At 37.3% G+C, this 14935-nt stretch overlaps 2 protein-coding genes across 5 annotated transcripts in view; one reads left to right on the forward strand and one right to left on the reverse strand.

Annotated features, from left to right (window-relative positions):
- Nucleotides 1-10181, forward strand: part of rint1 (RAD50 interactor 1) — a 34103-nt gene extending 23922 nt beyond the window's left edge. Inside the window, exons 9-13 of the mRNA XM_068005018.1 lie at nt 1194-1393; nt 2206-2420; nt 4594-4774; nt 6939-7057; nt 9551-10181. Coding sequence (XP_067861119.1) covers nt 1194-1393; nt 2206-2420; nt 4594-4774; nt 6939-7057; nt 9551-9773 — 938 coding nt within the window. The 3' untranslated portion in view covers nt 9774-10181. The remainder of the gene's footprint in view (nt 1-1193; nt 1394-2205; nt 2421-4593; nt 4775-6938; nt 7058-9550) is intronic.
- A 3694-nt stretch (nt 10182-13875) lies between these two features.
- The window catches only part of LOC137341668 (plexin-B2-like), a 241438-nt gene continuing 240378 nt past the window's right edge, over nt 13876-14935 (reverse strand). For all 4 annotated transcript variants that reach the window (XM_068005021.1, XM_068005020.1, XM_068005019.1 and 1 more), the window contains one exon: nt 13876-14737. In XM_068005021.1, the coding sequence (XP_067861122.1) occupies nt 14633-14737 (105 nt within the window). In that variant the 3' untranslated portion in view covers nt 13876-14632. The remainder of the gene's footprint in view (nt 14738-14935) is intronic.

Genomic DNA, 14935 nt, shown 5'->3' on the forward strand with positions numbered 1-14935 from the left:
ACCTGCTTTCTGTCTCACTCCCTTCTTGAATAGGGGTGTTACGTTATGTTATCAAGTAGATTCCAGAGTCATAGTTACACTGGAGTAGGTTGGCTAGTTTTGTTACTCATGGCTTAAGTGCTGCAACCAGGATGTTGTCAGGGCCTGCAGCCTTCCTCCTGTTAGTTGCCTTTGTCCACCACCATTCACTACTGGATGTGGTAGGACTACAGAGCTTTGTTCTGATCTGTTGGATGTGGAGCCTTTTAGCTTTGTCTATAGCATGCTGCCTTTGGTCTTTAACATACAGGTAGCCCTGTTGTAGCTTCATTAGGTTTTTGCCATATTCTAAGGTATGCTTGGTGCAACTCCTGGCATGCCTTTCTGCACCCCCCATTGAACCAGGGTTGACCTACTGGCTTGATGGTGATGGAGGTGTGAGAGATGTAGTGGACCATGAGGTTAAAGATTGTAATGGTATGCAATTCTGCTGCCTTTGATGGCCCACAATGCCTCATATATTTTCCCAATTTTGGGTTGCTAAATCTGTCCCACTTAGCATGGTGGTAGTGCTGTACTACACAATGGAGGCTGTCCTCACTGTGAAGGCGAGACTTTGTCTTCACAAGTGCTGTGCACCTATCAGTGCTGTTGTGGACAGATGTGTCTGCAATAGGTAGGTTGGTGAGGATAAGGTCAAGTAAGTTATTCCCATCACTTTACTTTAGAAATTGTTACAAATTAACATTTTATTTTTAAATACACTTAAATATTAGGATTCGATTTTTTTTTAATAAACAATACGGAAAGATGATTTTCAAGGAAGTGAGTATTTAAAAGGATGGAGTGCCTTACATATCTTACCTAGTCTGCAAAAGCCAACATTGCCATTAGGAATCATTACTGGGTTGAAATTTGTGCTAGTATTTTTTTGGGGTAAATTGTTTTTCTTTTAATTTGGACACAAGAGCTAAATGCCAGAGGAGAGGCGAGAGTAATTGCCCACAACATCAAGGCAGCCCTAGAAAAACTGAGATGCTCTTAACTAGTATTAGTGTTAGATTTTTAAAAATCAGGAAATTTTGAGAGTTCATTAAATGCAAAGGGGCTAAATTGCAGAGATTTCTTTATGTATGTAATGTTTGCGTTTCCATTTCTTCAATTTTATATTTCTGAACAGCTATATAGCTAGGTTTTCATGTTTATCTTTACAGACCGATACAAGGGCCTCCCTACAGCTGCCCGAAAATTGCAGTTTTTGGAACTACAGAAAGAGCTGATTGATGATTTCAGGATTCGACTGACTCAAGTGATGAAGGAGGAGACCCGTTCCCCTCTAGGATCCCGTTACTGTGCCATTCTGAATGCTGTCAACTATATAGCAGCGGTGTTAGCAGATTGGGCAGACAATGTGGTAAGAACATTCATACCTCTGCTATAGTATAGTAGAGGAAAATTTGGGTTTGATGGCAAGAATGAATACATTTGTTTCAAAATAACTATATATGCTTTAAGTATCTCTGGTAATAGAGTAATGTAGACTAGAGTAGGTTGACTTAGTATTATGTCATGAAGCAAAAGGAAGAAAGGCTGCCATTTATATAGCGCCCAATCACATCTCTCAGAAACATTTCAAAGCGCTTTGTAGGCAATTAATTACTTTGAACTACTAATGTGGCAGTCATTTTGCACACAGCATGATTCTATAAATAGCAGATGAATGACCAGTTAATCTGTTTTTGGTGGTGATTGTTGATGAGGGTTGACCCGGGATCTTTAACTATCAAAGCAGGCAGGCAGGGTCTCGATTTAAGTCATTTGAAGGATAGCCCCTTTAAAATGCAAAACTCTCACATTGGAGTGTCAGCCTAGATTATACACTAAGTTTTACTAGTACAATATTTAAAATATATTTGTTAATCAGTGAAAACAATTAAAAGAGAAGTTGCTGGTGCAGTTTAGAGAAACCTTACAGCCTTTCTTTTTAAATTGCTAAGCCAAGGGATGTTTTGAAACTCAGTTTGTTTAATAATAAAATTAATCTTGTGAATTAACCGTAGGGAAAATAATTAAATGCAATATGGTGGCAGAGAAGCAGTGAATTATATTAAATATTAGGTGTGTGCATCTGACATTTTTGTAATTAAGGGGTATAAGGTGCATGTTTATGAAATTAGGTCAAAGAACTATTCTCCAAGGATAGAAATTTATTTCCCTTTTGTGTAGTTCTTCCTGCAGCTTCAGCAAGCAGCACTTGAGGTTTGTGGAGAGAGCAGCACTATCACTGAATTGCAGCTCGGCCAGCTGGCGTCTCTTGAGAGCTCTGTCTTTGATAATATGATTGACTTGCTAGAGCGTCTCCGATATGACATGTTGACACGACAAGTAGAGCATGTCTTCAGAGAAGTGAAGGACAAAGCAAAACCTTACAAAAAGGAAAGGTGAATATTGTGGACGTTTGAGCAGCTACTATATTGCATTGTCATGCATAACTGGAGTAATGGATGTCGTTTAACCCATTAAGATTTCAAGACTTTAGAATTGGCATTGAATATTAGTAAATTGATTACTATTAAACTCTGTTATCAATGGAGCAGGGGAGAGAATGTATAATAGACAAAGGAAATTGATGGCTTCTCTACCATCATTGAGAGAAATAGTTAAAAATCATGGTTTTGCTGATGCTTTAAAATTTGTGAAATCCATCCATTATACTATAATGGTCATTAAAGGAAACAAAGAAACACTATTTAGTTATGAATAACCAAGAAGGATTTGACATATTTCAAAAATTCTGCAGAGGTACAGCAGACTTAGTATACTCGGGAGCGTCAGTATCCATGCTCAAATTTTATAGGTTGAGTTCTGCCCCCCCCCCCCCACTCCAGTTTTTCCCCTTTGCTCATGAAGACAATGTCTTGCTGGGGTACTGGCAGCTTTCTGGAACTTCACCCATGCTGCGCTGTCTCCTGAATGAACCGAGATAGTGAATGTCACAGTTAAGTCTGATTTTGTCCTTGCCCGACATCCATACGTGCACTTTCCACTTGGGGTCTCTGCATAGTGTTTGGGAGTCCCTGCTGAAGTCAACTAGCTCAATCCAGACCAGAAATGAACTTGGGATCTTCCTGGCCTGCATGTCTCAGGGCCACACAGTGATATCCACTCACCCACTGAACCATTGGTGAAACTCAACACATTAAATTTATTTCACAACAGTGTTTCAAGTTTAGTGTGACAGGACGTATAGGATCTGAATTGATCAATTTCATCAATTGCAGCAATATGGTTCACTTACTGAAGTTTATTCTTAAACTCTGTATGGACTTTAACAAATTTTATTAACAGCAACAGGGCTGGCGCTGAGAGCTTTAAAAGTAACAAATGTATGCAGTGTTTAAAATAAGAAGGGTGTAACTGAATGTTGCTCGATTGAACTGCATAGGGATTAGCTTTGATAAATTTCTTAAACTTTAACATTGCCATGTCATTTAACAAATTCTCCAAAGATTACAAAGCAGTCATGTAATGGTAACTGGGGCCATTATTAACAATTCTAATCAAAGCTTCAAGGTTCAATGAATAATTGCTTTCCTGTACACTATTAAATGCTGAGCCAGATCCACCAAGGGCTCTACTAAAGGGAATGAATATTTGATTATAAGGATCCAGTGTTGGATCATATTTAAAATCTGGGCAAAAAGCAGTTTATTGCAAGGTTACACCTTGTCACACTTGATCTGGTTTGTCAGAACATTAAGTACTACAGGAGGTTTAATACTCCCAAGCTGGATCATCGGTAGGCATAATTTTTCTAAAAATGTGAGTAGTTTTTCCAGCAAATAACATTAATTGACATGAGTCCTGGAATATCCTTCTAAAGAAATGAGGAAGATATTTTGATTGGTAATCTCCCATACTTCTGGGTTAATTAAGTGTTCCGCAGATACCTATTGTGTACTGTCTATTTGTACAGTACATTGAGTTTATACTGGGGATTTTATGTCTTGACTGAGATATTGCTAAAACCTTTTTCTCTCTGTCTGTCTGTCTCTATCTCTTCTGCCCCACCCCAAAACCATCATAAATGGGGAAAGCCTCACATTATGAAAAGAATGTTGTATCTGATGCTATTTTTTAGAGCAGCAACATTTAATTATAAGTTTATATTCTTGGTGCATGTCAACTTTCAATATGGAATCTTCTACAATAGCAGATAATTATATGGCAGTTTTCTGAAACTTTGTATATGACTTCATTCTTCAAGGTCCAGTCTCCGACAAATAGATTTTTTGCAACTCAGATTATGCTACATGATATATCATAAGCTACTCCTGTCGTGGCTGCAATAACTCGTTGATCCCAGAGATGGTCAGGTTGTACTGCCAACACCACTTGGTTTATTGAAAATAAAATCACATACAAGCACATGCTGGTGTTTGTTCGGTTGAAGATGGATGGCATCACTGTCATTTTGCATACAGTAACTGTGCTACTCATCAGGTCAAGGTTTTAATCTCTGTACATTCCATAACTTTAGGAATTGATAATGTGTGTATGTAATAGTACTAGCACTACAGAGTCACTCACTAATGTGGGTTATTTATTTTATAGGTGGTTGTTTTTGCCATCTCAGTCAGACCAGGCAGTGATGTGTTTGTCCAGTTCAGCTTGTCCAATGTTACTGACTCTTCGAGACCTATTGCTGCAGTTGGAACAGGAACTCTGTCACTCACTTTTTAAATCTTTTTGGCAAATGCTTGCTGAGAAGCTGGACTTGTTCATCTACCAGGATGTAAGAAATCAACAAATGAAAATTTTGATTTTTATAAACAAACAAAACTTGTAGTCCGACTGTACTTTGTTGTTTAAATTTGTTTAAAAGTTTTAGCTGTTGTGCCTTATAGTTTAACCATCTTGTAAGTGATTAACAAAAGAAAATTTAGTCTGTGATTTGGGATTTCAAAAAAAGTTAACTGCTTTGTAAATTTTTCATTGACTATTTTGGAACCAGTAAAATACGGCCTGTATTACAGGAAACAATGATTCCAATCAAAGAATATTTAAACTTTTGAATTTCATAATAGGTAGGTGTGTATGCATTCCCTTGTTGATTTTGAATCAGTATATAAAGTGATCAAGCCACAGGTGCACATACAAGATCCAAAATACTTAGAAATACATAGAAGTTACAACATGGAAACAGATCATTTGGCCCAAACAGCTTGTGTTGGCGTTTACCCTCCACATGAGCAAATAGTCCTAATTACCCTGTTCCCATTTACCTCCAACCCTTTTCCTTCATCTACCTATCCAATCTTGAATGTTGACATAGTTTCTGCCTCAACCACTAACCCTGGAAGTGAATTCCACAGCCTCACAACTGTGTAAAGAAGTTTCTCTTGCTCTCTTTTCTAAATGTCTTGCACTTAATCTTGTACCTATGAACCCTCGTCTGGTCCCCTCAACTAATGAAAACAGCCTGCTTCTATCTACCCTGCCCTATCCTTTAATAATTTAAAACACTATCATATCGCCCATAATCTGCATTGTTCTAACAAAAAAGAACCCAATTTTTCAAGTTTTTCATTGTATTTGTATTTCCTAATACCAAGCAGCATCCTAGTGAATCTGTGCTGTACCCTCTCTAAAGCCTCAATATTTTTCCTACAGTGTGGAGCCCAATACTGCACATTGTACTGTGAGGTCTTATTAAAGCTTTATATAGGGTCATCCTTATCTCTTGGCTTTTATATTCTATACCTCTTGTGATAAAACATATAAATCCATTAGCCTTTTCTACAGCTTTATCAACCTGAGGTCCTGTGAATCTGAAAATCCCTTTGCTTTTCCACAGCACTTCCATTCAGAGTATAATTATTGCTGTTATTTTTTTTCCCAAAATGTATCAGGTCACTGTTACTGACATTGAATTCCATCTGCCACTTTTTAGCCCATTCCCCCATCAGAATAACAAGTATATGAATTGTGCAAGACTATAAAAAAATTCCCAAAATAAACTACTTTCTAGAATTTGAATGTGGCATAGATGGGGATTTCATTTTCAAATGCACAGGAATAAAGGAACATGTGCTAATTATAGTATTTGAGTACTAGAATTCTGTTACTTATTCTAAAAGGGAAGTGAAATAAGTTTTGTATACAGTTCCAATCCTCCAATTTACTAGATCAAATAATTTGGCTAGTTTTTTCTTAAATTAGATTCAATCTTCGTGTGGAAAACTTAGTAACTTGGAGTGATACAGCATAAGCGGATTATATAGAACTATAAGCATATAATATAATCCATATTTCATCAATTTCTAGTGAGAATACAACTTGAATGAAAAACTTTGCCAAAATTTAATTTTTATATAGACATGAGTTTCATAGTGGATGTATCACATGACCTGGTTACCAATACATTTTTCATGAATTTGTGTGCTTCTGCAGGTAATGAGCCTTATCAGCATTGCACCAGCATAAATGTTTCCACTTTGTACACCAAATGCTTTCTAATACACACAGCTATCTTCATGACCTCTTGATGAAATTGGTAATTTGTGCACATTTTGGGTAGTTTTGTGGGTGAATTTTGACCACGTATACACTAGGAATTGTGTTGAGTGCTCAAACTCATTTACATAGGACTCCTAAACCCATCAGAGAGGAGACTTTGTTTATCGCTTAAGCGCAAAAACAATGTCACCCAGTCCCTGCTTAACAATTATGATGTAATTTGCCAGGTGATTGAAGACAATATGTATAAATTTTGTAGAAATAAGGATATTGCCTATTGAGTTTACACCGAGTTTTGTGGGATGGGGGTGAGTTAATGTTTTAGATTTGTATAATACGTTGCCACTCTGTGATTTAAATACAAGTGCCTCTGAAGGGAGCAGCCTTTCAGGATACTACTGAATTTCTAAATTGTTTTGCTTTCTCCTTCAATTGCACAGATTATACTGGCAAATCACTTCAATGAAGGTGGATCAGCACAGCTGCAGTTTGACATGTCTCGGAATCTTTTCCCACTGTTTGCCCACTATTGCAAAAGACCAGAAAACTACTTCAAACAGTAAGTATGCTGAGTCTGAGCCTAATATTTCCTGGCAGCTTCAGTTGATAGTATTGTATGTTTGATATGAATTTTTTGTTGTAGTGCAGAAACAAGTGTAAATAGATCATCGATTTGGGTGAGGGGAAGAGCAAGATGTTGATCAAATGCTAATTTAACATGGTATTATTAAAAAATGTAAAAAGCTTCACATTCTTCTATTTTGAGATTAAGGCAAAATGGTTTTATAACTTCCAGATTGAATGTGTTGACATATCGTAATTAAAGCATGACAATGGGTGCCATTTCGAATCAGAAATACAGCCAATTCAGCCTATAGTGCCTGTGCAACTGCAAGCTGGAGTTATCTAGACCTATCTTGTTCTTTCCCCATACACTTCTTTAAATGTTCATCTAACTCCCGTTTAAACGTTGAATCTGATTCAATAGCTACTCGTGGTAATGTATTCCATTTTCCAGTATCCAGATTGTATAAAAAAAAATCCTCTAAACTTCACCTTTGTGCTTCTCTTACTGATCCTAAATTTATGTCCCCTCATTACAAACTTACTGACCAATGGAAGTATTTTTCACTACTTACCCTCTCAAACCCTTTTATAATTCTGAACACATCTGCTAGATCGCCCCTTAACCTTCTTTGCTGCAGTGAATATGGCCCTAGTTTTTCAAGTTTCTGATTAAATCCTCTCATTCCTGATATCAGCCCAGTAAATCTACATTGCATCTTTTCCATGGCTCCAGTAATCTTTCTATAATGTGATGCCTAACACTATGCACATTACTCCAACTATCTTGTATCTCAATGTCTTATTCAGATTCATCATCTCCTTGACTTTGTACATAATGCCCCTGTATATTAAATGTAGAATCCCATTTATTCATTTTGTGACTTTTTCCACCTGCAATCCTGTTCTTAAAGATTAGTGAATTGCCACCCCTAGATCTCTGTTTCTCCACTGAACTGTATTTGTCACATATCTGCTCATTCTATCTATTTGTATTTGTCCTTCCAGTTCTATCCTGTATTCTTCTTAATTTGGTCGGCAAATGTTGATCGTATCTCTGCACGATGTCTAAATCATTTATGCATATGGAGATTGAGAAGTCCCAACATAGATTCCTAGGGCATGCTACTAATGATATCTTGCTAAACTGAGAATATTCATTCACTCCTACTCTCTCTGCTTTCTATCTTCAGCCATCACTCTATACTGCCAACTTATCTTCAATACCATTTGGCTTAACCTTTTTAATAAATTTCCTTTATAATATTTATAACTACTGTTCATTGTTCCCCACGTTCTTATCTGATACTCCTGGAGTCCTTCTCTCACTCACCTTTGCAGTTGCTGAGGCAAAATACTAATTAAGCATTCTCTCCTGGGTGCATCATATTCAGCAAATTCATACCAAGGATCTTCTATTAACACTTTTTAAGGAAACTATTTTAAACAAAATAACTGTCTGTTAGTATAGATGTTCAGATGCTTCAAATGAAGAATGCATGCAGAAAATTTACTTTGCTGTCATTTTATTCTCAACTATCAGGTTGCCATCTTCGCCGCTTAGTGATCCCACCCTATCTTAATTATGATGTGCTTATAAAAACCTTTACTATTAACTTTTCTGTTGATAACCAGTCCTTCTCATACACATAGCTCTCTAAACTTCCTTTTTACTTCTCTGCTTTTGATACAGATCATGGTTTGCTTCTGTGTTATAAGCCTTAATTTTATTGTATGCTTCTTTCTTGGACTTCATATTTGAGAAGTTCGACACATCCAGGACAATGCAGCCCACTTGACTGGCACCCCCACTATCCTAAACATTCACTCATTTCATCACCGGCGCACCGTGCCCCATCTACAGGATGCACTGCAGCAACTCGCCAAGGCTTCTTCGACAGCACTTCCCAAACCCGCGACCTCTACCACCTAGAAGGACAAGGGCAGTAGGCACATGGGAACAGCACCACCTGCATGTTCCCCTTCAAGTCACACACCATCCCGACTTGGAAATATATCGCCGTTCTTGCATCGTCGCTGGGTCAAAACCCTGGAATGCCCTACCTAACAGCACTGTGGGAGAACCTTCACCACACGGACTGCAGTGGTTCAAGAAGGTGGCTCACCACCACTTTCTCAAGGGCAATTAGGGATGGGCAATAAATGCTGGCCTTGCCAGCATCCCAATAAAAAAAACCCTCCATATTCTAAGAACTCCTCATTTTGACCACTATCATTAGTTTTATCTTAGTCATCCTCTAGATAGTTAAAAGTCCCCCATTACTATTGTCTACAAATCTCTTCTGTTTCTTTCTCAATGTGTGTTTTGTAGTTATGTAAATAGAAGTTGGATAATCTTGTGTCACCTGTAAGAGTTTTGGAATTGATAATTTTTATGCAGTTTATAATTATTTCATAGATTTTTCATTATAATAGTAAAGAATACTGAATGAAATAAAACATTCTCTGCCATTATTTTTCCCCCTAGAGTAAAAGAAGCTTGTGTTATCCTGAACCTAAATGTAGGATCAGCACTGTTGTTGCGAGAAGTGCTACAGACTGCTTCTGGCAGTATGATTGATGCAGTCGCCCACTCTGAACAGCCCACAGCTATAGCAGCTCTGAATGAAATTGGAGTTTATAAACTGGCCCCACAAGATGTTGCGATCTTGTTGAACCTAAGGACAAACTGGCCAAGTACAGGCAAATAAGTGAACCTTTGATTAGCTGGAACATCATTGTTGTATTTAAAAAGGAAGCATAACATTGATGTGACTCTACGGTGCTCAATACTGCGTGTTCTGAAGGATGATGATGAGAGGAGATGGAATAAGGATACAAAAATAAACACAAACTGTGAATTAAGCAATGACTGGAAATGCCAACTCAGACTGTTCTGCATTAAGTGTATGACCCATTGAATTCAAAACAATTGTACTGAAGAGTCCGTATGCACTTAAAATAAAATGCAAATTATTCCTTTTAAGTAGCTGTTATGAAATGAGAATACTTGTGTATATTCATGTTCTATAGAATGACATGCTGAACACTATTCCAAAATCAGTTTTAGACCATGCATGTATCCCAGAATAATGTGACAAAAATAAAAACTTTTTTGAAAAATTCAAATATCTTGTGGTTACCATGCAATGGTTAATAGTCAGGGACTGTGAGTCTGTTCCAGCTAACATTGCAGTTTAGTGTAACTGATAAAAAAAAACTATCACAAGGAAAGTTACTTAAGCCTACACGGTGTCTCATTGCTTCTGTTCACTTATCCACTTTTGGCAATTTTTAGCCTGAGTTAGTGAAGTGTTGATCTTCCTAGATTTCAGGTGGTAGTACATGTGAGGATGTGATTAACCATTAAGCTTTAATAGGGCAGGTGGTTTGCTGATTCACTACATATTAACTAGATATTGGGACAGTAAAGCACTTTCCAGACCACTGAGTTTTCTGATACACAGAATACTGAGGTGAGAAATTACACAGCTAATGGGCCATATGTATGGCAAAGCTTCCTCTATTCTGAATGCACCAATGTGGTCTTGGCTCTTACTAATATTGGTAATTTTAACAACCTACCTGGCAGGAAACTGATGCCCATTTTACACACCATTGATTTGATTGCATGTCAGCTTCCTGCTGGGTGGGCTGGTGTAAAAATTACCATCCTAGAGCATGCAGTAGATGTAATATATTTGGATTTTCAAAAGGCCTTTGATAAGCTACCACATAGTAGACTCATGACTAAGGTCAGAGTATGTGGAGTCAGGGGCCAAGTAGCTGAATAGATAGCAAGCTGGCTAGAAAACAGGAGTTAAAGGTGGGATGTGGTGTTCCACAAGGATTGGTGCTGGGACTATATGTTCACTATTTACATAAATGATTTGGACTTGGAAATCAGAAGTACAATTTCAACATTTGCAGATGACACCAAATTTGGGGGTATAGTTAATACTGAGGACTGACAAAATACAGGAAAACAAACTTGAATGGGTGTGTAACTGCTAAATGTATTTTAATATAGATAAGTGTGAGGTGGTACATTTTGGTAGGAAGAATACTCCTTGGAAAATAAGAGTCTAAATAGGGTGGAGGAGCAGAGGGATCCGGGGCTACAGATACACAAATCACAAAGTAGCGACACAGGTTACTAAGGCCATTTTAAAAAAAGCAAACAAAGCACGAGTTCATTTCTGGAAGGATAGAATTGAAAAGCAGGGAAGTTATGTTAAACTTGTATAGATTCTTGGTGAGACTACATGGAGTATTGTGAACAGTTCTGGTCTCCATATTATAAAAAGGATATAGAGGTACTGGAGAAGGTACAAAAAAGATTTACTAGGATGATACCAGAACTGAAAGGTTATGCCTATCAGAAGAGATTGAGTAGGCTGGGCTACTGCGGGGTGACCTGATTGAGGTCTTTAAGATTATGAAAGGGTAGACGTACAGAAGATGTTTCTACTTGTGGGAGAGACCAGAACTAGGGGCCATAAATATAAGATGTCACTAATAAATCCGATTGGGTAAAGAAGTTTCTCCTGATTTCCTGGAGCGTGGAACTCACTACCACAAGGAGTAGTTGAAGTGACTAGCATAGATGCATTTAAGGGGAAGCTAGGTAAACACTTGAGGGAGAAAGGAATAGAAGGATATGTTGGTGGGGTTAGATGATGGGTGGGAGGAGGCTCGTGTGGAGCATAAACAGTCTGTCCTTTTTGAACACACAACCCTTGCATGTTGTATTCTTAGCCACACGACTTTAGCCCAACTCAGTCAGAAGCTGATGGGGAGAAGGGAAAAAAAAGAGGGACACTAATACTTTAGAAAAAGTGCAAATGTTCCACACTAGTACCCAGAGATAATGGGGTCAAGTATTAAAGTCCACCAGCTCATACAAAAAAAATCAGATCACACCATTTATCCAAGAAAATAAAGCAACTAAAAATATGCTCCACATTCTTAAGACATAAGGAGCCAACAAGGCAATAAATCCTAATGAAGTCTGTGCAGAATAATTAAGAGCAGGACAAACCACCCCCTGGACAGCCCAACAATACAAGAAGTGAAATGACTTCAGCAGTAAGGTGCAATCAAACTGTCACAGTAAGAATAAAAGCCAGCAATGATTATTGTTGCATACTATTCAAACAGTTAAAGAACCTACAAGAAAGGCTCTAATATTTCAGTGTAATTTCATCTTGGGAGCCAACGGGTTTGTCTGCCTCAGTAGGCGCTGCAATTAGGAGGCAACAACTAGGCTGGCAGGTTTTCTGGGACCACAAATAAGCACATTGGGGATAGGAGATTCCAAGCTGTTGACAGGGGAGGAGCTGGATAAATATATTGGTAGTAGCTCAACTGGTAAACAAATAGAACAGCAACAGCAGCAGCTTCCGTATGGAACTAAAGTGGACAGGGTTGAGTAATATGTACTTAATCCTCTGCTCTCAGGACACTAGCTTTATTAAAGATGCAATTTTAGCCATAGAAAGGGAAGTTTATTATTGATGGTGATGCTCAGTGTGTGCATTGAGTTAAGAAATAAGATTTGTTATACTGTAAAGTACATCATATTGAACAGTGGGAAGAAATGGACAGTGAGATTTTGTAGACAATCTAGGTTTCAGTAGCTCTAGTTGTAATTATGAGGCATTTTATCTATTCTAAGGTAGACTATCCTAAGGTGGAATAAGAGAGTTGCTGGAATGCATCCAGGATCTTTTCCTTAATCATTGCAAGATGCAGTGCTAGATCTGGTTCTGGCTAATGAAGCAGGACACGAAAGTGACCTGAAGGTAGGAGAATACTTGAGAAATTGTGACTAAAACCTAGTTTGATTATGTTTTCAATGTGAATCTATGAGCTCATGATCTCAGCACCGGCAAATATTGTGATACAAAACAATTAAACTTCATAGAGTCTCTCTCTGCCTCGTGAACCCCACAAACATATAATTATACATATTTGGACTGCTGTGTTGCACAGTAAAGAGGACCCACAGAAAAATTGGTCTAGCACCATGCTACTATCATCTCTGGAATGATAATCAACATCCTTCTCAATCGTGATTAGCTAACCAGCATGATAAATAAACTACCATGACTATGATAGTTCTTCCTGTTACTGAACCATTTGAAAAAAAGACAAGAAAAAAAGATATACAAATTAATATTGGGAATGAAAGCCAATGTGCATGTACTGTGCATAGTCAAATAATCTGGGCTTATAACATTTGCTGCAGCTCTGAAGAGCATATTCTATTCTTCACTGTAGACAGCAATTAATATAAACGTTGCAGTGGCAGAGGTGCACATGAACTCAGCAGTCTGTAGTTAATGAAGGAGTATGGAAACCATCAGAATTGCTGAGTGAATTATGGTAGAGTCACACTGCACTCATTCAATCCTGTGGTTATGGCTGCACTGTACAGAAGAAATGGAGAATGATTTAAGTATATATGTCATGCATAGTAGTCCTTTGAAGGATCTGAATTACATTGAGCTATGATCAGTAATTTATATGATTCAAGTGCAAAATAGGTGCCAGACAGGCATGTAAATTTATTTAGACCCGATATCTGTATTCTAACATACACAAACTAGGATCTTAATCTGCATTAACTGGGACTCACCCCAGCCCTTTCATCTAAGATTGGGGCTAATTTGAAGGTAAAGTCCAGCCAGAATAAACTCTTGGATTGCCACCACTCACAGGTAACTTCAGTCAGCACACTTCCATTTTCCCTGTTATAGAAGGATTTTTAAAATATATTTAAAGAAAACCCCTCATCAATTCACAGGAAAATAAATAAAAAGCTGAATTTATTTGCCATACCATCTCCCAAATTATATCAAAAATATCAAAGACATTTCAATAGTCACTAGCTCTATTTGTAAAAAAAAACCCTCTAAAATGTCATTTTAACAAATTTACAGGCACTCTCTACTTGGTCTGTTTTACATACAATTAAGAAATGAATTTTTCAACTCCAAACAGCTTTCATAAACATTCCACAGTTTCTATCTCAGTCTCAGTGTCAATTTGAATACGATAAATTGATAAGTATAAAAATCACGCCATTTCCAATGTAACAATTAGCTAGAAAATGCATCATAATAAATGACAGTACTGTTAGTAATGGTTGCAAAATGTCTTTGAAAAAAGGTTGCTATTAACAGTGAAGCATTAGAAGGCAACAAGACTGTACAAGACTCAACCCACTGAGATAGAGTTTAGAGTAATTGTGGGCTAAATCATAAAAGCATTTTTAGGGCTCAGATAATTTATATTCTTTAAAATAAAAAAGCATGTTCAGTACAAGATGGTCTCATTTCAGTTCCTAGGTTTGTTTACATTTTTACTTGACAATTCTCCACAGGTTTTTATAGACCAAGTTTATAATACATTATAGAATATTAGTTAATTTACAAAATAATTAATTCAAAGCTTGAAGTCCATTAAGAGCTGCAAAAGTAATCAGCAGAGTAAAACCACTATTTTCTTTTCTAGGTAATAAAATTTAACATCTGAGCTTCCATTATGCAAAATGGCCATGTAAAGGTCAAAGGTCCGTTGTTTTATTCTCAAGCGCAGCTGCTATTTGCTGCAGTCGAACAGAGAGCTGCATCTTTTGTGCAGCTTGGTCTTCTTCTAAGGCATTTATTATCTGTAAAGCCAAGGAACATTTTAATGTTAATACTGAAATGAAACTACAGCACTTTCTATAATATATTGCATCACAGATGTCCTTACACTGGTTTGCATATAATGGATTATTTTTTCTCCAAGAGATCTCTTTGCTCATAAACTACATTTGTTTTTCATAGCATTCTGTTCATTTAAGAAACTTTTCATATCAAAGTTT

The sequence above is a fragment of the Heptranchias perlo genome, chromosome 24, assembly GCF_035084215.1.
Source record: "Heptranchias perlo isolate sHepPer1 chromosome 24, sHepPer1.hap1, whole genome shotgun sequence".
Classification (NCBI taxonomy): Eukaryota; Metazoa; Chordata; class Chondrichthyes; order Hexanchiformes; family Hexanchidae; genus Heptranchias; species Heptranchias perlo.